We start from the raw sequence: 24545 nt of genomic DNA on the forward strand, positions 1-24545 counted from the left end.
GCTATTTCTATTTCATGTAATGGGTAATTCAATCACCATAGAGAAAGCATCATCCTAAATTTTGAAGTGCCAAAAGACCCAAGTCTAATTCTGGTGAAGATTCCTCAGTACCACAACCTGTTCCTATAATAGCATGTCTGCCATATCTCTGATTAGGTGTGAAAAATGACATCAGGCTGTAAAACTCGAATAGCTAATTTTACAAGCCAGCGAATGTCTGTGTTGTGACAGAAAGTGGCCCTTCTGTTGACGCGTGGCTCTGGGTGACCGTTGTATGGATGAGTTAATGGTGCCCGTGTCAGACTGAAGAGGGCCGACGATGTCCCTCTGCTGTCTGCCGCACTCAACACATCCCTGTGCCACCTGGGGAAGAAGGGCTGTGTGTGTTTCTGTATGCAGGAGAAAAATGTGTTTAGAATAGTACAAGTTGTTAGCGATGTGAACGAACACACATGGTAAGGGATGGATTTATGGCATTACCTCCTAGTACTTCTCCTTTTGACATGTTATTGTTTCACATAATCACCACTGTTGCACAAGCTCTTTGTGAAACTACTTTTATAAAAGGCCGGCTTGAAGCTCTGAAGCCTCATAAACATCATTATTTTGGATTTCCCACCCCCTTTTCTCCCCAATTGTATCCAGCCAATTACCCCACTCTTCCGAGCCGTCCCGGTCTCTGCTCCACCCCCTCTGCTGAGCCGGGAAGGGCTGCAGACTACCACATGCCTCCTCCAACACATGTGGAGTCACCAGCCAGTTCTTTTCACCTGACAGTGAGTAGTTACACCAGGGGGACGTAGCGCATGGGAGGATCACGCTATTCCCCCCAGTCCCCCCGAACAGGTGCCCCGACCGACCAGAGGAGGCGCTAGTGCGGCGACCAGGACACACCCACATCTGGCTTCCCACCCACAGACATGGCCAATTGTGTCTGTAGGGACGCCCGACCAAGGCGAAGGTAACACGGGGATTCGAACCGGCAATCCCCTTGTTGGTAGGCAATGGAATAGACTGCTATGCTACCCGGATGCCCTATAAAGGTATTTTAACTGAAAACCTCTAGTTGGAAAAATACACGTCACACCTTATCCATTTTAACATACAATATATACTATGACAAATATTTGACTAATTGATGCTAGATGTGAATTGTACGCAACTGTTCTGACTTACATACAAATTCAACTTACGAACAGACTCAAAAATGGAATTAGTTCATAATCCGGGGACTTCCTGTATGTCAAATGTAGCAAATGAGTTTGGAAATGGTTGGCTAGCAGGCCTTCAAACCACCTCTGAAACCTAAATCAGCTTCAAATAGCCAGCAGGGGTTGATGTGTTATAGTTTAAGTTCACACAGGCCTTGAACCCAAATCCAGTGCAGCTTCTTGTGCGTCCCCTGTTCTCTTCTGAAAAAGTAAGCAATGCATATTAAGTTAACTTATTATCATCTTTTCAAAATGAAAAGGAAAAACTGAACTGATCTTATCCAGTGCTGTACTTGATATTAATCTTATAACTGAAAATACTAACCAAAACCACATCCTTCCTCACACTCAAGGTCTTCACAGACTGAGACATCATTCTGCAGTATTTGACCATGGAGGCACTCAATATGAAATTGAACATGAAACTTTGAATCGAAATTTAAGTTACCTAATATGGAATCTAGAATAAAAGTTCTTACAATATATCACTCTTTATTTATGTCAAATGAGTTATGATGGTTCCAAAAATACTGTTTTTCATTTCAGTTGAACTCAAGAAGAAATATAAAAACAGAAACAATACAGAAAAAGTTCAAATAAATATAGCAAATTAACTGCTAGTTGTGTTGAGCAGATTTCCAAACCATTTCATTTTCAAACTAAGGGTTATTTTTGGCCCAGGCTGTGCAACCTAAGCTGTCACAATCGACTGTGGATCGGTGGGATAATAAGGAATGGATTTCCACTCTGATCAAATGACATCATGACTTGGTCCTGCATGATATCCTGATATCTTGTGTGATATCCTGATAGCCTGATATATCAAGCTATGACAGGACGCATAACACCATCAAAGCAGATGCAACCGTGTGAGACATAGCAATGCTGGCAAAGCTAATATAAGCATCGCTCACCACAGACATGGAAAATATGTGCAATATGAAACATGTCAATAAACAAAAAGCTTTGATGGGTTTTAAAAAAACGTGTCAGGGCAGTAGCGCAATAGGTTGGTATTATAATTTTTTCATTCATTCATTGCCTGTACCTGCTTAATTTAATTTAGGGTTGCTGAGGGGGAGTTGGAACCAATCCCATCAGGCACTGAGCAGAGACCACGAAGACACAATGGACGGATTGCCGGTTCATTATAGGGACACACACACACACACACACACACACACACACACACACACACACACACACACACACACACACACACACACACACACATACAAACACAGAGACACACACACTTTGGGAGGGAAACTGGAGTTATTCTACACAAACAAACAACATGCAAACTTGGCAGTCAGTCTGGTATCGAACCCATACCAGGAGTCTCTTGTTGTGAGGCAGCAGTGCAAACCATCACTATAATTTTCTCTCTTTGAAAAAGTCTTCACACAATTCCAGGCAGAGCTAACAAGGCACGTATTTCCTTTTATGTCCTTCGCTATGCTTCATGCTCACAATAAAGTATATGCACGCAAGTATTACCAACAAGTACAATCTTCCGCAGTTAGCACCAGTGCATCAACTGGGAGTTCAGTGCCTTGCTCAAGGGCCTTACTCAAGGGTCAGCAGGGCTGAGAGAGTTTAAAGATTCTCAGTTACCAAATTTTCAGTCACACAGTGTTTAAGACTAGCAACCCAGTGGTCATAATCTCTCAGCAACAGATGCCAACACCTGCTAGGTAAGTACAACAAGGAACTATTATATCTGCTGGTAACAAATGTGGGAATAGTAATCAAAATAACATAAATTTACTTAAGATTTATTGTGGAATTGGTCTAATCATGGCTTTACAGAGATTATATTTACAAATTAGTACAATAAGCAGTTTTCAAAAAAACTTATACATTCAGAAAAAAACTTTCACAGGAATTACTGTGAAAAAAGATTACAGACAATAACATAAGTGTATGTTTTCTTGTCAACTCTTTCATTAACAGAAGAGTTTTTTTTTAAAAAGTCTTAAAAAGTCAACCCAGTTTATCCAGGTTGTTTTCAAACTAAATATCAATAGCGTGGACAAGAGAAACACATCCCCACTCCTCTTTTAAGATCATTTTCCAGTTAAGAAAGAACATGTTGAGAAGCTATAGCAGACAAATGAAATGCAGAGAAAAACAGACAGATCCATTTCAAAACTAGGTTCTGTGGGTGTAAAAACTATCTTTCTGAAATTGGAAACAAAAGGGCAGACCCTGTAATATACTCACATCTATTAAAACAAAATGATCATTGCATAATTATTTTGATTAGAAATGTTATTTAAATAACTTTTAAATAATCAACAAAATCAGATTTTTAAAAAGTTAGCTACTTGTGTTCATTTCTCAAGATGTGATTTCCCCCTTACTGAAAATAACTGAAATACATGAGTCTTCACCTTTTTTCAGACTTTGAAATACTCAGTGAATATTAACTGAACAGTTTCACATTTCATATCATCCACACACTCAGACTACCTGAAATAGAAGATAATTAAAAGAAAATTCAAAAAGGAGGGCGAGCGAGAACAGGATACATAAAAAAAAAAACTCACTGCACACCAGCGACAGAGCCGTTGTGAAGACAGATGAAATCAGTGCCAAGCGGTCTCCTCTAGGGCTCACAGATAGTGGTCTCCACTACATGCTTGCTGCTGAAGTGGCGGATCTTATGGCAGTTGAGGGCCTCGCGCTTCTGTATACCTGTAACATAACCAGGACAAGCGGTCACAACCACGCTCTCATGTTGTGATGTTGTGGAAGGAGTGTGGTCTTTGTGTCGCTCAACTGTTGAGGTTAGGGCCCCTGTTCCACCTGGGGCCACCCACACTACCCTGCGCTCATGGTTTTTGGATAGACACATCCACTGTAGAGATTACAAATCAGAAGAATGTGAACTGGTATGACGTGATGGTTGGATTGTGATTGGGGGAGAAATACTGTTACATCAACTGAAGGTGCACATTTCAAAACAGGAAATGGGTCCGGGGGGGGGGGGTAAAGGAAAAGCTGGGACTGCATTGGACCGACAAGGAAAGTGAAAGAGTTTCAGTTGAGTAGGTTGGATAAATAATAGAGATGATGTTTTGAGAAAAGAAAGAAAAAAAGATCGACAATACTAATGCATCTAAGTGCAAGATTAAGAGGCAGCCAATGGACCACTGCTTACAATACTAATAATGGATAGACTTAGCATAAATGCATGAAAAGGGGGACTTTTACAATGGCTACCAGAGTATAAAGTCCTAGAACATGATAAATACATAAAGGGTGCTTCTATGAGTCAATGTGCAGGCAGACTTCCGTTGTCTTACCAAGAATCCTGTCCCTGCGCTGCAGCTTGTAGGTCTCCTTGCCACGACAGAGACTGTGGATGAAGTAACCAAGCTGATCCACATGCTCCAGGCGTTCAGTCACCACCATCTCTTCATGGACCAGGTAGGACTGAGGCAAGTAGGTGCCAGCCTGGAGGATATGGGTAGATAATATAATCTGAAGGTGCAATTCTAAACACATACATCTTCTGTAGTAGTCCTTCTCGTCTTTAGTTGTGCTGTGATGGTTTTTCAAGGCCACTTGTATCATTTATGGTGGTTTAGACTGGTCTGTGCATCAGCTGGAGGCAGAGTGCCTAGGGAGATGCTCCGCGGGCCCAGTATTCACACTTACTCTCAAGGTAATGAGCAAGTATGTGTGTAAAAGTAGTTTTAATCCTTTGCTTTTCATGTTTGGCAGTGAGACACATGGAGCTAAAACAGTGGACAGAGTTAAAGCCTCTGCCTGTACCCATTTAAAATCTGCTCTATTTCAGATAGCTATTATGAGAGGTCTATGTTGGGGCAGGGTGGAGTAGTGCGCTGACATTTACCACTCCCCAGTGTGACTCAGATTGCATAAATAAAAATAAGAAGAAAAATAAATATCAGGAAATAAAACAAACAAGTGCCACTTGTCACTGCCCAATGTCAATATAAAACACAATATACAAGGCATTCATTTACAAAACAACAGGAAAAAGTGTATTAATATAGATCATGATAACACAGGATGGAACATTACCTTGATGTTAACCAGCAGCTCCAGGAAGTCTTTGGGAGGCATGACAATGGAAGTGTTGAGAGGGATCACATAGCACTTGTTAAGACTCAGGTCCAGGTAGGCTGTCAGCCTCTGGAACAGAAGAGAGGGGATGTCAACAGGACAGTTTGCCTTTGGTCCAAAATACTTTTATGCAGGGGACCCATTACAGGACTGAACGGGCTGTAAAATGACTGGACATCACAAACATAGAAGCAGAGACATTTTTCTTTTGCAGTTATATTGGCTGTTTTCAGATGCCATTTGGGTCTGTGTGACTGATCATCTCACCTTATGAAAGTATGTTACGACCCATCCAGGTTCAAATTATGAAAACCAAACATGTATGAAATAATTCTAACAGCACCAGCTGGATCTGGATGCAAGAGATTCAAATCTTTAACCCTTAAAACTCTTTCAGATTATCAGTACCCTCCTGTAATTTAACTGCATCAAACTAGGACTGTTCCAATCCAGTTTGGACGGGGCTGGAATGAACCAGATTCTGGTCATAATGGGTCTGATAGTGCTACTATAGTATCCCCAGCATCAGCCTGTACTGTTTGTCCATCTGCTGTTTGGAGCGTTTTGCCCGGGCTGTCTCACCCTGTGGAAGTCGTGGACTATGTCTGCCGGGTCACTGTCGTAGAACTCAGGTACAGGGACGTTGATTAGCTCCACCTGCTCTCTCTCCAGGACACGGATACTCTCCTCCAGCTGCTGCATTTGGAACTGGGACGGGAGGCCCACCTCCACCTACATATCAGTCAGTCTTTTAGTCTGTCATCCAATTACTCACTCAATCAGTCGGTTTATTCCTCAATCAGTACGTAATTGTAAAAGTCCCCCACTCAATCAGTTAAGCATTTTGTGAGCATACAAATACACGTATTTGGACTTTCAAATCGTGGGGAGATTAACTCAAAAGTTCTCTTAAAAAAACGTCTCTTAAAACTAGATGCAAAAAATACTGACTTCCCTTTTTTAATCTTAAATATTCCGACTTTTAGAACACTGTGTTTTCTGTTTTCTTATGTGAGCAACAGATCGAGTAAAGTTCCTTATATGTGCAAACTTGGTGACCATTAACACTTGACCTTGAACCCTTTTGATAAACAGCAGCTCGCTTATCAGTGATCGCCATTTCGTCAACAGAACCACTGCACACAGTTTATCGATAAGGTACTATGGATAAAAAGCAGATAATAGTACCTCCTCTTCCTCTGGGCCCATGAAGTCCTCCTCGCGGTATTTCAACCCACACACATACACCTGGGCATCCTAGGGGGAGACAGAATGTGAAGAGAAGGGGGGGATGAACTGATGAAAGAAAAGGGTTGAATGGTTAACACCGGTCTTGACTATCACGGAAAGTTGAATCAGTTCATCTGGACACAAAGTTTATTGAGAGAGAAACGTTTCATCACTCATTTGACCTCTTCAGTTTCAACTGACTGCAGGTATCCCCACTCTTATAAACAATACAGTGGCATAACGACTGCAACCAATGATGGGTTTCCTATGTAAATTGACGTATCCAGGTGAACCGATTCAACCTTCTGTGATTTCCTTACCTGGATTACTGAGCATGCATAAAGACATTTTGGTCATGGCTATCTTTTCAAACCGCTCACAGATACCCAGCTACACTTTTTTAAGCTTGTTTTTTTGTCAATAAACTATTTCATTCATTACCCAAACCGCTCGAGCTTATCCCAGCAGTCATTGTGTGGCAGGCAGGGAGACACCCAGTAGGCCGCCAGTCCATCACAGGGCGGGTGGGCGGGCGCGCGCACGCACGCACACACACACACACACACACACACACACACAAACACACACACACACACACACACACACACACACACCTAGGGACAATTTAGTATGGCTGATTCACCTAACCTGCTTGTCTTTGGACTGTGGGAGGAAACCGGAGCACCCAGAGGAAACCCAGCAGACACGGGGAGAACATGCAAACTCCATACAGAGGATGACCCGGGACGCCCCCCAATGTTGGACTACCCCGGGGCTCGAACCCAGGACCTTCTTGCTGTGAGGCAACTGTGCTAACCACTGCACCTCTGTGCCGCAAACTACTTCAGTTCCATTTAAAATTATATGACCTTTATAAATGTGCTATTATATTGTATTTGCATGCTTTTCACTCACATTCATAAACTTGCTTTTCAAAATGGACTTTAGTTGCTTTGAAATTATTTATTTATTATAGATCTTTGGTGTATGTGGTCTGTAGGAGTTTGCCACCTTGGTTGTGACTGGCTGCTCACCTCCAGGATGTAGTAGCGGTACAGGTATGCCCCTCCGACCACCACTCCAGACAGCATGATGGCCAGGCCCAGGCACATACACCAGCACCAGGCCCTGGACGGCTGACGCAATGGCAGACCCACCTCCGGGTCCTGAAGGAAGAGTGGGAGGGAGAACACCAAAGCAGGGGAAAGGAAAGGAGAGAGTTGAAACGGTTTGAGGCTGGTGAGGCAATAGGAGTAATACATGTTTATTTTACATATCCTTAATAGTGAAGTCATGTATTCACATGAATGGTGTCAGTTTAACAGGTAAGTCTTTTAGTCCATTCACATGGGTACAGAAGGGTGCACATATTGACATTACTTTATAAACAGCTGCAAGAAAATCAACCGATTCAATTTAGCTCATCTTCCTCAGAAAAAACGTGTGAACGTAGGGAAAGAAAATAGTGCTTTTATCACCATAATTTATCCAAACTAAAAAAAAAAAAAAAAAAAAAAATCAAAGCGGCAATCTCCCGGATATCATTAGTGGCTGATAGGCCAAATCATCCAAGTGTCACCTTGTCCGGCGAAAGACGGTGACTTAACAAACATGTACTTAAGTTTAAGTCTTCAAGATTGTAAATTTAATTTTCAGAAGTGACTCCAAATAGTAAGTTTAATCACATGGAAACATAAAGCAAGTATTAGCAGGTGATGTGTTTCAGGTCTACAGGCCTATTTAAATAGAAGAACCTGCTTGCAAACATAAAAGCTGTTATCTCCTCTGCCATCACCCGACAAATTGGCCCCCATCAACAGGCCCCTTCCCCTGATATATCTACTGTGGCTTCTAGACAGACGACATGGGAGGGAGAACCAGAGCCATGCTCAGACCTCACCAGTCAGGCCTGTTAGGTGACGAAGCTGTTGTCCTGAGCCAGAACAAGCAGAGATGAGGTTGAGTCTGTGTGTGTGTGTGTGTGTGTGTGTGTGTGTGTGTGTGTGTGTGTGTGTATGAGTGAGTGTGTGTGTGTGTGTGTGTATGAGTGAGTGAGTGTGTGAGACAGAGAGAGAGAGACACAGAGAGAGAGAGAGAGAGAGAGAAACAAAGGCTTTGTACATCCCCTTCCATAGAGAGACGCAGCACAACAGGGTGACTCATCACGATGTAAATCACAGAAGCAAAACACAGACAGAGAAAGGCAAGACAGAAAAATGGATAGAATACAAAAACAGACAGAGGTAAGGGCAGATGAGTAAGTTCATAACTGAAAGTCAAAAACCCCAAAAAGTGAATGGGAATGATCAAGAAGTGGACAGAAAGAGAGAAGGATACACAACCACTGACTTTCCAAGTGTCCCTGCACTTACACCTTTCTACTATCACACTTCAATATGCTATAAGAAGCAACCATTCTGGTCAAGGTCGGCTAATTACTTGATGCACATTTTTGTATATATATGTGTGTGTGTGTGTCTATTTAAGTGTTTGTCTGTTTGTGATTTTGGGCTACAATACATTTGACTCAACTTGACTCCACTGGCCAGTAGAGGACCTACGACTTTAAGCTCAGCTGACTGAAAGAAAGGCGGACAGGCAGTGAGCTGAAAACAACAGGGCTTCTCAGGAAACTGGGTTTTCACATGCATCATGGACTGTGGTTTGAGAGACTGAAATAAACTTCTGCTGTTTTAACTGAACAAGTATGGGCAGGTACCTTCTTCTCTTCTTTTTCTTTTTTTACTTTTGGGATTTTTCAGACTTGGGCAATACCCTTTTGAGCTCGACATAAAGGTTAACAGCATGGTCTGTATTTAACATAGAGTGAATCGTTAACTGGACTTTTTCAGCTCTCGTACCGCTTCAGTGCTCATTTCTTCTTAAGAAAATGCCTGATCATCTACCCTTCCTTGGAAAGCCAGGATATTTTACGTTATTGATGAGACTGGGCAGAACACAGTAAGGACGTTCCTGTCTTGTCCAGAATTCTGACCAGGTGTTGACACAGAAGACAAAATAAAAAAAGATAAAATTGAGGACACACAGTATCATAGATGCAAAGGGTAACTGCTGTGTGACTTTATTGTGAACAGAACAATATGGGATCACTATCTTAAGTTTGGAATTGGCAGTAGACCTACCACTGAGAGCACATTTCCAACTGACCAGCCAACGTTACATATTATTTGTGCATTTTCCTGATTGGATTTTTTCCGTTGATGGTGTTTTTGTAAAACTATCTCGAATGAACCTGCATGGGCAACACAAAGTCATACGATATGAGGGAGAGGCTACAGTAAGAGAGAATAGTCATGGGGCTGCAGGAACTTTTTTTTTGTGCCTATTTTCCAATGAGGATTACCTATGAGGAAATGTCTTACGACAGCATATTTCTGGATGCACTCACTCAAATATTTGTGGAAGGGTCACAACCCATCCACAAAGATGATGACTGCCACCTCCATGTCTTGACAGTAAATGACTAAATGTCCATGACACAGTCTATTGTGGCTAATGTGTTCCTACTTTTGATTATCAACAGCATCCGAAATCAAAATCGTGCGGCAGTGGCATGTCGGTGACACACTGGCGATGTGGACCGGGCAATTACCAAACTATGTACCTTCAAATGTAGGGCTGGGCATCCAGGTGGCATGACGATCTCTTGTGTTGCCTACCAACATGAGGATCCTGGTTCGAATCCCCGTGTTACCTGCGGCTTGTTCGGGTTTCCCTACAGACACAATTGGCCGTGTCTGCGGGTGGGAAGCCGGATGTGGGTATATGTCCTAGTTACTACACTAGCGCCTCCTCTGGTTGGTCAGGGCGCTTGTTTGGGGGGAGGGGGAACTGGGGGGAATAGCATCATCCTTCCACGTGCTACTTCCCCCTGGCGAAACTGCTCACTGTTAGGTGAAAAGAAGCGGCTGGTGACTCCACATGTATCGGAGGAGACGTGGTAGTCTGCAGCCCTCCTGAGATCGGCAGAGGGGGGGGAATAGCGACTGGGCCGGCTCACAAGAGTGAGGTAATTGGCCAAGTACAATTAGGGAGGAAGGCGTCGAGGTAGCATAGCAGTCTCTTCCGTTGCCTACCAACACGGGATCGTCGGGTCGAATCTCCGTGTTATCTCTGGCTTGGTCAGGTGTCCCTACAGACACAATTAGCCGTGTCTGTGGGTGGGAAGTCGGATGTGGGTATTTGTCCTCTGGTCGCCCGCCGGATCGGCAGAGACGGGGTGGAGCAGCGACCGGGACGACTCAAAAAGAGCGGGGTAATTGGCCAGACACAACTGTGGAGAAAAAGGGGGAAAATCGGGAACACCCCCCAAATAATTAGGGAGGAAAAGCGGGAACCCCCCCCCCCAAAGGTAGGGCTAATTATCACTGGTGACAACGATCATAAATAGCTATACACTGGCCTTAAAGGTGAGCCGTAAGGAGATTTGAGGTTACACTAAAACAAAAATGATCGAAAATAAAGAAAACTGGCTACCTAGGTAGACGGGCAGCTCGTGAACTTGTGACCAGTTCATGCTCAGCAATGCTGCGGTTACTGAGAGATTATGGCAATATTTCACCTTGTTTATAAAAATTGGATTTCTCTGAAATGAACCATTTCATTAATGGATTGTTTTATCAATACTCAAAGTAAGGTTTTGCATTTGTACGACACAAACAAAATCCAGTTAGCAGGCAAAATAATCTGATTATGCAATTGTCAATCTCTCACACCAGGGAGAACGGGGACCAGTTCGTACCACGGCCCAGCACCATCCTTCTCAGTAGAAAGGGGGTATGAGTGAGTGAGTTAGAAGCCAGTATCATGAGGTGCTTTACATCTACAAACAAACCACTATGGTAGCGTCAATTTAATGTGAGGGTATCTCTACTCTAATCAGAAAGTGTCTTGGCGCACTGGTCAGGTCACATGGAAGTAAAAACCTTTGCACCTTGTTGGTATACTGGACCCACCCATGATAAAAATGGATGGACTTATAATACTGTAATGCACTATGGATAAAAACCTCCCCCTAAATGGTAGATGGAATGTTAAATCGGACCTTGAAAATTAGCACTGGTGTCATAAACTTTTATTCACATTCTTCTACACAATGAACTTTTTCATGACGCTAAGGAAGAGCTTGCTGATAACAATGTGGTTGTTTACAGCATCCTAAGTGTTCCACAGGCAGCTGTTTATCAAGGCCCATAGTGCAAAACACAGACACAATGAATAAAGTACAGGCCTATATGCATAGTGAACGACAATCAGCTTCATTGACATTCACCACGTTCATAAATTAACACAAGTTAACATTCAAATCTCAGATTAAGAGCTAATCAAAGGAATTTTAGGTAGAGGAAAACGCAGAGGCCCTTCTTTGGGATTGACGACTTGCCAAGTGCGCAGTGTGACTCAGCAAGAAAAAAAGTACCCTTTGTACAGGAAAACAGTCAAAGGCGCTGAATGAGAAGGAAGTACAAACTGTGTGGCAGCAAACGCCACACATTTGACATTTCCAGTGAATATGTCCTGACCCTGCCCAAGTTGTGAGTGATATAGAGCCACATGATCGCCATCCTCTGTTGTGTATGAAACACTGATACTGTTCTAAACTGTTTAAGTAGATAACTGGAAAGTGCACACGGCAGACTTATGACAGTAACGTAGTATATTTATTATTACGCTGTAACAACCTAACTATCCCGAGTAGAGCGGAGTACCAAGAGGACGCCCTGGTGGCGATTCTGCCTTATATACTCTTCAGGAACAACCAATAGCTGACCTCCACCTCATTCAGCACCAATCACATTGGTCTGCGCACATTCAAAACCAACCAACCCACACTGGTTAATATTCTGTGTTGGGAACACCACAGCTCCTCCCCTGTAAATTCAAACTTCTTTTTTTTTCCCTAGGATTCTAACATATCCTTTTTGCTCTTAAGCTCATAACCATGTACAGTATTTCTTCAACAGTAACCATACATTACATTACAGATTTCTTTTCTTTTTCTTTTTTTAATAACCAATCTGCATGTCAGTCACAAGTTCAGTCTATCAGGAGGATGTCTGTCTCTCACAGGACGAGTGTTCCTTTCCACAACTGGCGGTGGTGGTTCTACAGGTCGTTCTTCCACAACCTGTGGTTCAGGATGTTCTGACACATCAGTGTCTGCATTGAAATCATCAATCTCCCAAGAAGCTCCATCACAAGAGTCCATTTGAGTCTGATCTGGATTTCCCTTGACACCCAACATCTGGTTCACATGTCTTTTCACACAATTTCCATTTACTTCAACACTGTATGTGACAGGACCCAACACTTCACTTATAACTCCATTCAACCATCCCCCCCCCCCCTGTAATTTTTTACCAACACGTGTTGACCAACCTTAAAAGACCTAACACGGGGAAGATTTGGTTCAGACTCGGTCTGCATTCTCTGAGAGAACTTTGGTTTGATAAGACACAACCTGGTTCGCACCTGTCTTCTCAGAAATAGCTCAGCTGGGGTCTTTCCTGTCTTAGTATGGGGTGTGTTTCTGTACCCAATCAGAAAATTTGCTACACAGTGCTCAAGCGTCATACCACCAATGGCTCTATTCTTTGCAAGGGATTTCTTAAGATTTTTGACCAATCTTTCAGCTAAACCATTACTTGCAAGATGGTATGCAGGTGACTTGATGTGTTTTACTCCATTTTTAGTCAAAAATGACTCAAACTCTTGCGATACGAACTGAGGTCCGTTATCAGTTACAACCTCTTTAGGCAACCCATAAGCTGCAAATAAATTTCTCATTGCTTCAATTGTCTTAGATGAAGTAGTAGTGGTCATGGGAACTATCTCTGGCCATCTAGCATAGGCATCCATCACTACTAAAAACATCCGCTTGTGGTCCTCAGCAAAATCAAGATGTACTCTTTCCCATGGACTCGAAGACCATTTCCATGTATGTATCGGTGCGGTAGCAGGCATACTACGCTGCGGCTGACAAATAGTACACTGATTCACTTCACGTTCAATACTGTCATCTAATGTAGGCCACAAGAATAAACTTCTGGCGAGAGACTTCATTTTAACTATTCCCCAGTGGTGCTCATGTAATTCCGACAATAGCCTGTCTCTTAGTTTATCAGGCACTACCACACGGTAACCCCATAATAAACAATCATCCTCAATGCTAAGCTCTAATTTTCTCTGAAAATAAGGATTCAGTGACTCATCCTGTACATGTTTAGGCCATCCAGTTAACACCAACTGTTTAACCACTCTTAACACAGGATCTATCTGTTTCTTTGGCTATTTCTCTAGCAGTAAGAGGTAAGTCTTCCAGTTAAGACACTCTGTAAATTGGGTTTGACACCACATCTACATCAGGCTTCACAGGTAATCTTGATAAAGCATCAGCATTGCTATGCTGCTCTGACTTCTTGTACTGGATTTCGTATGTATACGCTGCTAAAATTAGAGCCCACCTTGGTAATCTAGTGGCGGCCAGTGTTGGCACACCTGTTTTAGGCCCCAGAATTTTCAACAGTGGCTTGTGGTCTGTCAATAACAAGAATTTCCTTCCATAAAGATACTCATGGAATTTCATAACTCCAAAAACAAGACCCAGTGCCTTTTTCCAGTTGAGAGTAATTCTGTTCTGTTTTAGTTAACATTCTGGATGCAAATGCGATAGGTCTCTCACTTCCATCTTTCATTTTGTGGCTGATTACAGCACCAATTCCATAAGGAGAAGCATCACATGCTAGTATGATATGTAACTCTGCATCAAAATGTACTAACAATTTATCTGACTGAAGAGACTTCTTTGCACTATCAAATGCACTTTGACATTTTTCTGACCATTCCCAGGTTGCATCTTTATGCAGCAATGCTGTCATTGGATGAATCAGAGTAGATAGATTAGGGATAAACTTCCCATAGTAGTTTAACAGAGCTAAGAATGACCTGAGTTCAGTTATATGTTTCGGAACTGGAGCCCTCTGAATAGCATGTCTTTTCCTTCATTGGATGTATGCCCATGGCATCAATGACATGCCCTAAGTATGAAACGCTGTTCTGCATGAATGCACACTTCTCTCTTTTAACCCTGAGATTGTAAGTTTCAAGTCTACTAAGCACCTATTCCAAGTTAGTCAGGTGCCTTTTTGTATCTTTTCCAGTAATTAAGATGTCATCTAAATAACAGATGACCCCTTCCATGCCCTGAAGAACCTGATCCATAATCTTTTGAAAAATAGCAGGGGCGCTAGCAACACCGTAGGGTAACCTATTGTAGTGATACAACCCTCTGTGTGTGTTGATAGTTAGGTAATGTCTTGAATTGTCCTCTAACAAAACTTGCTGATAAGCCTGCGACAAGTCTAACTTGGTAAACTGCTGACCTCCTGCTAGTTTAGCAAATAAATCTTGGGTTTTGGGTAGTGGATACTGTTCCACATTCAACCATGGATTGATGGTGACCTTGTAGTCTCCACATATTCTCACACTGTCATCATTTTTAGGCACACAAACTATTGGAGCTGCCCACTCACTATAATTAATGGGTGAGATGACACCTTCAGCTTCCAATTTTGCCAGTTCTCTCTCTACGGCTTCTCTTAATGCATAAGGCACGTTTCTAGGCTTACAGAACTTGGGCACTGCATCTGGAACTACATGTAGTCTGGCTTCAATACCTTTTAACTTGCCTAGCTCAGGTTTGAACACTGATGCATGTCTGGCACACACATCATCCACTGTATCAGGAGCCACTCTGTTGACTCTTGACCAGTCTAGCTTTAATTGACTTATCCAGTCTCTGCCCATTAATGCAGGACCTCTTCCTTTCACGACTAGTAGTTCTAGCTTTTCTGAGCGTTCCTTGCATTTCACTTTTGCTGTGAATTTTCCTATCAATGGCAATGATTCCTCACTGTAGGTTTTCAGCACACAATTTGCAGGACTAAGTTTCATATCTTTAAACCTGCGTTTAAGTAGAGTTTCAGATATCACTGACACGGCTGCGCCAGTGTCTACCTCCATTTTCACCCTTGTACCATTTACACTGACATACACATAGAAGGGTTTCACAATGTCACCTTTACCCGTGTCCATTGCAAAAAGTTCGGCCCCTCCACTGTCCAATGTCTGACCAGTGTCAATGTTCTGTACAGCATCCACCATGCACCTTGTCGGCACACAGCAGTCGTCTCTGGCACTGCAGAGCTGAGGCTGGATAGGATCTCCAACTGCCCAAAGACTGTGAGCGTTGCTCTGGTCCCCGTGCTTGAGAGCGTGGCAACATTCGAAATGCCTGGTCCCTTTCGATGCCTTGCCATAGCTTCCTTCTTTAGGTGAACGGCATGCTTTTGCGATGTGTCCCTTTTTCTTGCACTGGTGACACTCTGCGTCCTTGAACCTGCATTCATCTGGTCTGTGGCCTTTTCCATTGCAGTGATAGCAGGGCTTTCCATTAGCTGTAGACTTTACCGTAGCCTTTCTATGCTTTAGGTTAGCCTTCTTTTCTACCACATTAGCTTTCTAGCCTTTCTGTGCAAACTGTTGTGCACTGTTGCCTTTTGTTACCTCAAAAGAAAGCGCCATTTCAACTGCGAGCTGTAACGTTAAGTCGTTTGTGTGAGCCGCATTGAGTAACCGATCTCTTAGCTCACTGCTCTTAACTCCACAGACAAACCTATCACGCAGTGCTTCATCTAAAAATGTGCAAAATTTGCATGTGACTGCTAACTTTCTCAAACTTGCAATGTACTCACTTATTGTTTCGTTTTCCTTTTGGTTTCTTCCGTGAAACTTGCATCTCTCGGCAATAAAGTTGGTTTTCGGGATGTAGTGCTTTTCTAGCATTCCCACCAGTACGTCATATGTTTTACCCGATGGCTTATCTGGTGCATACAAATCCATCAGCAAGCTATGTGCCCGTTTTCCTACCACCGTAAGAAATACCGCTTTGGTTTTCTCATCTCGAGTGTCCAATCCATTTGCTGCGAAGTACTGCTCTAACCGCTGGCGGTAACTATCAAAACTTTCCTCACTTTCCTCGAAGTGGAAATCTTCTGGCTTACCGAATGCCATCTTCTGTTCGACGGTCCTTTCACTCACCAAACGTCTCTCTCTGGTTGTTCGTCGTTTACTTCTGCCTCGCTGGAGCTGCTTGACATGCTAACTCTGTGACTTCCAACTTAAACATCCCATCCTCGTCGCCAAACTGTCGTGTATGAAACACTGATACTGTTCTAAACTGTTTAAGTAGATAACTGGAAAGTGCACACGGCAGACTTATGACAGTAATGTAGTATTGTGGCGGACACTAGGGGCTATGCCTCTCACCCAGCAGGACTGTGAGCTGGGGGCGTGGTTAACGTTCCCGGGCTCGCCGGGGCAGGGTTGTTCCTGCTAGAGATGGTTTTTGGAGTTGAGGAATAAACATCAAACTCGCCTTGGTCTCATGTGTTTTTCCTCATTCCTGCCACATTGGTGACCCCGAATTGAACATGTTTGGAGCAGAAGATGTGTGTGAATCCCCTTCGGCCACGCCGCCCAGACTCTCACAGCCGGCCGTTCTCGCCGCGGCTGTGAAGCTCCCAGAGTTCTGGAAGAGCGACCCGGCCTCGTGGTTCCAGCATGTCGAGGCGCTGTTCCACCTGTGTGGAATCTCCGCGGACGACTCCAGATACTATCTGGTCGTCGCTGCGCTGGATCAGCAGTCCACACGCCGGGCCATGCAGCTGTTGCGCGCCCCTCCGCAACACGATAAATACGTCGCCCTCAAACATCTTCTGCTCCGGAGGTACAGCCTATGTGCCGCAGAGAGGGCAGATAGAATCCTTTCCCTATCCAGTTTGGGCGACGGGACGGCTGTGGATCTCATGGACAATATGCTGTCGCTGCTAGGCTCAGACGAAGGTGGGTTCCTTTTCCCGCACGTTTTCCTGCGCCAGCTTCCGTCTCCTGTGCGCACGGCTTTGGCTAACTCCCCGTGTCTGGCCGCTGGTGACTGCCGAGGTTTGGCTGAGGAGGCCGATCGGGTCCTGCTGGCTACCAGACGGTTCTCTGTGCAGAGTGTGGCATCGGAGCCTCTGCAGCCGACGTCGGAGGACGCGGACCCGGCAGTGGTGGCTGGAGTGACTGCCCGGAGACGGCGCGGAAGAGGCCTCTGTTTCTTCCACCAGCGGTTCGGCGGCAAAGCGAGGCGCTGCGTCCCTCCGTGCACGTTTGAGACGGCGGGAAACTCCAGGGCCAGCGCTCAGTAGCAGCTGTGGGTGCTGGCGGACGTAGTGCGCTGCTCTTCATTAAGGACACGATGTCAGGAAGACGGTTTCTGGTGGACTCAGGCTCGCAAAAGAGCCTACTCCCTCCTGCTAAGACAGACAGGTCGGCCGAAGGCGGCGGCCCACAGTTAAGTGCAGCTAACGGTTCGTCCATTGCGACGTTTGGCACAAGGTTGGTGACTGTTTGCTTCCACGGGCGCCATTTTGAGTGGGACTTTGTAGTGGCCGCCATTACTGTTCCTATTATCGGCGCGGATTTTCTGTGTGCTAATGGTCTGCTGGTTGATGTTGCAAACCGCCGTTTAATTGATGCTGTGTCTTTCGCCACTGTTCCGTGCGAGACAGGGGGAGCCGGGCCGTTAACACACGCTAACTTTTTAGCATTAGGGGATGTTTTTCAGCGCTTGCTGGCGGATTTTCCATCGGTGACTACGCCTGCCTTTTCCACCGCGGTTACTAAACACGGGGTAGAACATTTCACTCCCACTCTGGGACCGCCAGTTTTTGCGCGCGCGCGGCGCCTCGACACAGTAGAATTGGCTACAGCTAAGGAGGAGTTCGCCATCATGGAGCGTCTGGGTATAGTGAGGCGTTCCAACAGCCCGTGGGCCTCGCCGCTTCACATGGTGCCCAAGGTGGATGGGTCGTGGCGGCCTTGCGGCGATTTTCGCCGCCTGAACAACGGCACCGCCAATGACCGCTATCCCATCCCACACATACAGGACTTTTCCATACGCCTGGCATGTACCACTATTTTCTCTAAGGTGGACCTGGTGCGCGGCTATCATCAGGTTCCCGTGCGCGCAGAGGACGTGCCCAAGACCGCAGTGATCACCCCGTTTGGGCTTTTCGAATTCATGCGCATGCCTTTTGGCTTGAAGGGGGCAGCGCAAACCTTTCAGAGGCTGATGGACTCGGTGTTGCGTGACCTTGATTTCGTGTTCGTTTATCTCGACGACATATTAGTGGCCAGTCCGTCAGCTGACGAGCACCTGGCGCACCTGAAACAGGTTTTCCGTCGTCTGGACGAACACGGCCTGATAGTCAACCCAGCCAAGTGTCAGTTTGGACTGCCGGTGATTGACTTCTTGGGTCACCGCATTTCGCCGCAAGGCGCGGTCCCGTTGCCTTCCAAGGTGCAAGCGGTGGCGGAATTTCCCCGCCCGGTCCTCTGTTAAGGCATTGCAGGAATTCTTGGGAATGGTGAATTTCTATAACCGTTTCCTCCCTCGCGCTGCCCACCTCCTTCAGCCACTTTACGAAGCCCTGCGGCTTAAGAAGGCTAACGACCCTGTCGACTGGACTCCCGAACAGGTCCAGGCCTTTGACGGAGCTAAGTGCGCCCTGGCTAACGCTGCCCTCCTCGCCCATCCCACACCCACGGCGTCCATAGCTTTAACAACCGATGCATCTGACATAGCCGTGGGGGCTGTGGTTGAACAGCGTGTGGCGAATGCGTGGCAGCCACTCGCATTTTTTAGCCGCAAACTGCGAGATAGCGAGCGCAAGTACAGCGTTTTTGACCGGGAGTTGCTGGCACTGCACCTTGCAACCCGGCATTTCCGCTTCCTGCTGGAGGGTCGCCCATTCACGGCTTATGTGGATCATAAGCCGCTGACTTTTGCCATGTCCAAGGTGACTGAGCCGTGGTCTGCTCGTCAACAGCGCCACCTAGCGGCGATCTCCGAGTTCACAACGGACATTCAGCATGTGGCCGGGAAGTCCAACCCCTGTTGCTGATTGTCTGTCGCGTGTGCTTGTGTGTCCTGTGCACCTCGGTGTGGATTTCTCCGCTATGGCTGCCGACCAGCCCAGTGACCCGGACGTCCTTGCCCTTAGGTCAACGCGTACCGGTCTCAAGCTAGAGGACGCTGTGATGCAGGAAGGCAGTCCTGCCCTCCTCTGCGATGTCTCCACCGGCCGTCCCCGCCCTGTTGTTCAGTGGCCTGGCGCCGTCGAGTTTTCGATTCGATTCACTCCCTCTCGCACACCTGGAGTTCGGGCATCGGTGAAGTTGGTCGGTTCAAGTTCGTCTGGCCTGGCCTCCGCAAGGACGTCAAGGGGTGGGCAGCTGCATGTGTAGCGTGCCAGCGCGCTAAGGTCCACCAGCACACTAAATCGCCCCTCGAACCGTTTCCGATCCCGGCCAGACGTTTCGACCACGTGCATGTGGACCTGGTGGGCCCTCTACCTTTTTCACAGGGTTTTACGCACCTGCTCACAATGGTAGATCGGACCACCAGGTGGCCAGAGGCAGTCCCTCTATCCTCCACAACATCCTCGGATGTTGCACGCGCTTTTCTTTCTCCTGGGTCGCCCGTTTCGGCACCTCCGTCAGATATCACCTCAGACAGGGGCCCCCAGTTCGTGTCAGAGCTCTGGTCGGCACTTGCGCGATCCTTGGGTGTGCAGGTACACCGCACTACGCGTATCACCCTCAGGCTAACGGGTTGTGTGAACGTTTTCACCGGTCGCTCAAGGCAGCGCTGCGCGCAGCGCTCTCGAATGGTAACTGGGTGGATCGTTTACCTTGGTTATGCTAGGGTTGCGTTCGGCTCCTAAGGAGGACCTCGACGCATCACCCGCTGAGCTGGTGCTCGGTCAGCCACTCCGCGTCCCTGGGGAATTTTTGCCTGGGAGTTCCGCTCCTCGACCCCGTCCGGCCGTTTATCCTTTTTTGTCCGACAGCACTCGGGTTCCAGGCCCCGTTCACCACTGTTTTCCGCGGTCGTTCGTGCCTGCGGAGCTCATGTCGGCTCGTTTTGTTTTTGTACGGCATGATGCTCACCGGTCACCCCTCCAACCCCATACGATGGCCCATTTCGGGTTCTTGAGACGGGTCCTAAGAGTTTTGTGCTAGATATGGGTGGGCGTAGGGAGCGTGTCACGCTTGATAGGCTTAAACCGGCGCACAGGGTGGCAGGCGAAGTTTGTGTTTCCGGCCCAGGTTCCCCGTCGGGGTCGTCCTCCTTCCAGGACCCCGGCAGTGTCTTCACGGGTTCAGCATTCTGCTTCTCAGCGGCTTTGGACTGTGTTTCACCTACTGTTTCGGCTGAGGGACGGCGCAGCCGTTATGGCAGGCTGCTTAAGCCTCCAGTGAGACACTAAGTTTCTTTCCAGGAGTCCCTTCTGGGTGTTCGGGGGGGGGGGGGCTGTGTGGCGGACACTAGGGGCTATGCCTCTCACCCAGCAGGACTGTGAGCTGGGGGCGTGGTTTACGTTCCCGGGCTCGCCGGGGCAGGGTTGTTCCTGCTAGAGATGGTTTTTGGAGTTGAGGAATAAACATCAAACTCGCCTTGGTCTCATGTGTTTTTCCTCATTCCTGCCACAGTATATTTATTATTACGCTGTAACAACCTAGCTATCCCGAGTAGAGCGGAGTACCAAGAGGACGCCCTGGTGGCGATTCTGCGTTATATACTCTTCAGGAACAACCAATAGCTGACCTCCACCTCATTCAGCACCAATCACATTGGTCTGTGCACATTCAAAACCAACCAACCCACACTGGTTAATATTCTGTGTTGGGAACACCACATCCTCCAAGCATGATGAGGGGAGAGGGAGGGAGAGAGAGAGAGAGAGAGAGAGAGAGAGAGAGAGAGAGAGAGAGAGAGAGGAGTGAAAATGGTAAAACAGGTAGATGAAATAGAAGAAAAGGAAATGTCAATAAACAGTGTACATAAGTTGCTGTGGGACAGAGAGAGGGAATTTGACAAAGGCAGCAAAATGAAAGTGAAAGAGAGCAAGTCAGAGCAAAATGGAGAAAAAGAGTCAAGTGGGGTGAGGAATACATGAGAGTGAGAGAGAGAGAGAGAGAGAGAGAGAGAGAGAGAGAGAGAGAGAGAGAGAGAGAGAATTTTGGAATTGAAAACAAGTCTTTATTTAACAGAAAAATTTAACAAAAAACAGACTCGAAATCTTTCTAATCATACAAACAATACTTGTCAAATTACAAACACTCAATATGCATCTTTTAACAATCCCAAAAAACAATCATTCAACAACTACTACTACTACTACTACTTTCAGCTGCTCCCGTTAGGGGTCCCCACAGCGGATCATCCATTTCCATTTCTTCCTGTCTTCTGCGTCTTCCTCTGTCACCCCAGCAACCTGCATGTCTTCCCTCACCACATCCATAAACCTCCTCTTTGGCCTTCCTCTTTTCCTCTTCCCTGGCAGCTCCATATTCAGTATCCTTCTCCCAATATACCCAGCATCTCTCCTCCACACATGTCCAAGCCATCTCAATCTTGCCTCTCTTGCTTTGTCTCCAAACCGTCCAACCTGAGCGGTCCCTCTAATATAATCGTTCCTAATCCTGTCCTTCTTCGTCACTCCCAGTGAAAATCTTAGCATCTTCAACTCTGCCACCTCCAGCTCCGTCTCCTGTCTTTTCGTCAGTGCCACTGTCTCCAAACCATATAACATAGCTGGTTTCACAACCATCTTGTAAACCTTCCCTTTACTCTTGCTGGTACCCTTCTGTCGCAAATCACTCCTGACACTCCTCTCCACCCACTCCACCCTGCCTGCACTCTCTTCTTCACCTCTCTACTGCACTCCCCATTACTTTGGACAGTTGACCCCAGTATTTAAACTCAAATGCCTTTGTCACCTCCACTCCTTGCATCCTGACCATTCCACTGTCCTCCCTCTCATTCACACACAGGTATACATATATATATATATCTTGCTCCTAATGACTTTCATTCCTCTCCTCTCCAGTGCATACCTTCACCTCGCCAGGCATCATTCAACAACAACTCAAAACATGAAAAATAGGTAAGACCCCTTTTATCCGAGCTCTGCAGAAAAAACCAGCTCATCCTTTATGGTTGAACACAGCACCCTTTATAACACCACAAAGTTGTGAATGTGTCCAGATCTTTCATCGCCTTGTAATAATTGAAATCTACTCTTGTCCTGGCCTTGACCATCCTGCTAAAGAGAGACGAGAGAGAGAGAGAGAGAGAGAGAGAGAGAGAGAGAGAGAGAGAGAGAGAGAGAGAGAGAGAGAGAGAGAGAGAGAGAGAGAGAGAGAGAGAGAGAGAGCATAGCTAAACTAAGGAAAATGTGTGTGTGTGCACACGAGTGCATGTGTGTTGGGGGGGGGGGCTTGTCGAGCTAGGGACAAAGAGAGTTGAACATTATTAAAGCTACTTTTTCTGGCAGGCCTGCTGCCCAAGCAGACAAGAGGACTTAAAAAAAAAATTCGGAGGCTTTTTCTCTCCCATCCATCCCCTCTCCTCAATCAGATCAAAACTGCACTTGTTTTTTTGGAAGATCAGGGTTTATTATCTCTGCCAAGCAGCACCGAAAAGCAACAGACAATGTCTTGCCTCACCAAACTTTTACCAACTATAAGAATATTCAAACACCAATAAGCGTGTCTGCTGATTCGACTACAGCTGCACCTTGCTCATCTGGAAACAGTCATGAAAAGGGAGGTCTTTACTGATGTACTGTTACTCATAAGCTTGTTTTTCAAAAGATAGCTTTTGCATGTCAAGGAAAGTTGAATCAGTTCATCTGGACACAATGTTTACTGAGAGAGAAACGTTTCATCACGCATCTAAGTGACCTCTTCGGTCTCTTTTGCATGCATTCAAGAACTATCCATGCAAAGGGGGAAAACATAACATAACGTAGCGGGTACAAATATTGACTGCACTTTTAAGACACACGAACGCACACGAAAAAACCGAAAGGAGCCAGAGAGGGAGAGTACGAGCAGCGTGGACGGCGCGGTCATGGCGGATGAGCTCTACTGCTGTGCAAAACAGATTAATGTTAAAACCTTATCAAGTGGTCATATGCGGTGACACTTTGGATACCAGTAACGTGATTAGGTATGTGTTTCAACATCAGGAGGTTTCAGGCAACCACCAAGTTGACCTCTGAGACCCTTATTGAGCTACAGTATGCCGACGATTGTGCCCTGGTAGCTCACAGACTAGAAGCCCTACAAAACACTCTGTCGGCAGTTGTAACTGCATACAGGAGAATGGGACTGATTATCAACACCCAAAAGACAGAGGTAATCTGTCAGTTGACTGCCAGCCTCCCAAACCACCCAACAACCTTCACAGCAGAAGGGCAACAACTGCCCACTGTTCCTACCTTCAAATATATGGGAAGGATGCTATCCGACACCTGCACAATGGATGATGAGATTCAGCACCACCTCAAACAAGCCTCAACATCTTTTGGCCGTCTAAAGAGAAGGGTTTTCCAAAACAGCAACCTCAATCTCCACACCAAAGTGCTTGTTTACAGAGCAGTGTGCATCTCCACACTACTCTATGGATGTGAGGCATGGACCATCTACAGCCATCATCTCAGAAGCCTGGAGGCCTTCCATGTAAAATGTCTCCAGAGGATCCTCGGCATAACTTGGGAGGACAGAGTGCCACACACAGAGGTGTTGGAGCGGGCAGGCAGCTGCAGCGTGGAGTCTACCCTAAAACACCATCAACTCAGGTGGCTTGGGCATGTTATTCGCATGCCCAGCGAACGACTCCCACGTAAAGTCCTCTACGGCCAACTACGCCTTGGTCAACGCACTGCTGGTGGGCAGAAGAAGCGGTTCAAAGACCAAATGAAGACCACACTGAAAAGATGTCAGATCAACCCCTCTTCTTTGGAGGAACTTGCTTTCTGCCGCACAACCTGGCTCTCTCACATCTCAGAGGGAGTGAAGTACATGGAAAAC

The 24545-nt window shown here is 46.0% G+C and overlaps 1 protein-coding gene across 1 annotated transcript in view; it reads right to left on the bottom strand.

Annotated features, from left to right (window-relative positions):
• Positions 1 to 2973: 2973 nt before the first annotated feature.
• The window catches only part of LOC130120505 (integral membrane protein 2B-like), a 34517-nt gene continuing 12945 nt past the window's right edge, over positions 2974 to 24545 (bottom strand). The window contains exons 2-7 of the mRNA XM_056289067.1: positions 7574 to 7705; positions 6498 to 6566; positions 5892 to 6041; positions 5268 to 5378; positions 4523 to 4673; positions 2974 to 3911 (exon numbers count right to left, since the gene is read on the bottom strand). Of these exons, the coding sequence (XP_056145042.1) occupies positions 3823 to 3911; positions 4523 to 4673; positions 5268 to 5378; positions 5892 to 6041; positions 6498 to 6566; positions 7574 to 7705 (702 nt within the window). The 3' untranslated portion in view covers positions 2974 to 3822. The remainder of the gene's footprint in view (positions 3912 to 4522; positions 4674 to 5267; positions 5379 to 5891; positions 6042 to 6497; positions 6567 to 7573; positions 7706 to 24545) is intronic.

This window comes from Lampris incognitus, chromosome 11, assembly GCF_029633865.1.
Source record: "Lampris incognitus isolate fLamInc1 chromosome 11, fLamInc1.hap2, whole genome shotgun sequence".
Classification (NCBI taxonomy): Eukaryota; Metazoa; Chordata; class Actinopteri; order Lampriformes; family Lampridae; genus Lampris; species Lampris incognitus.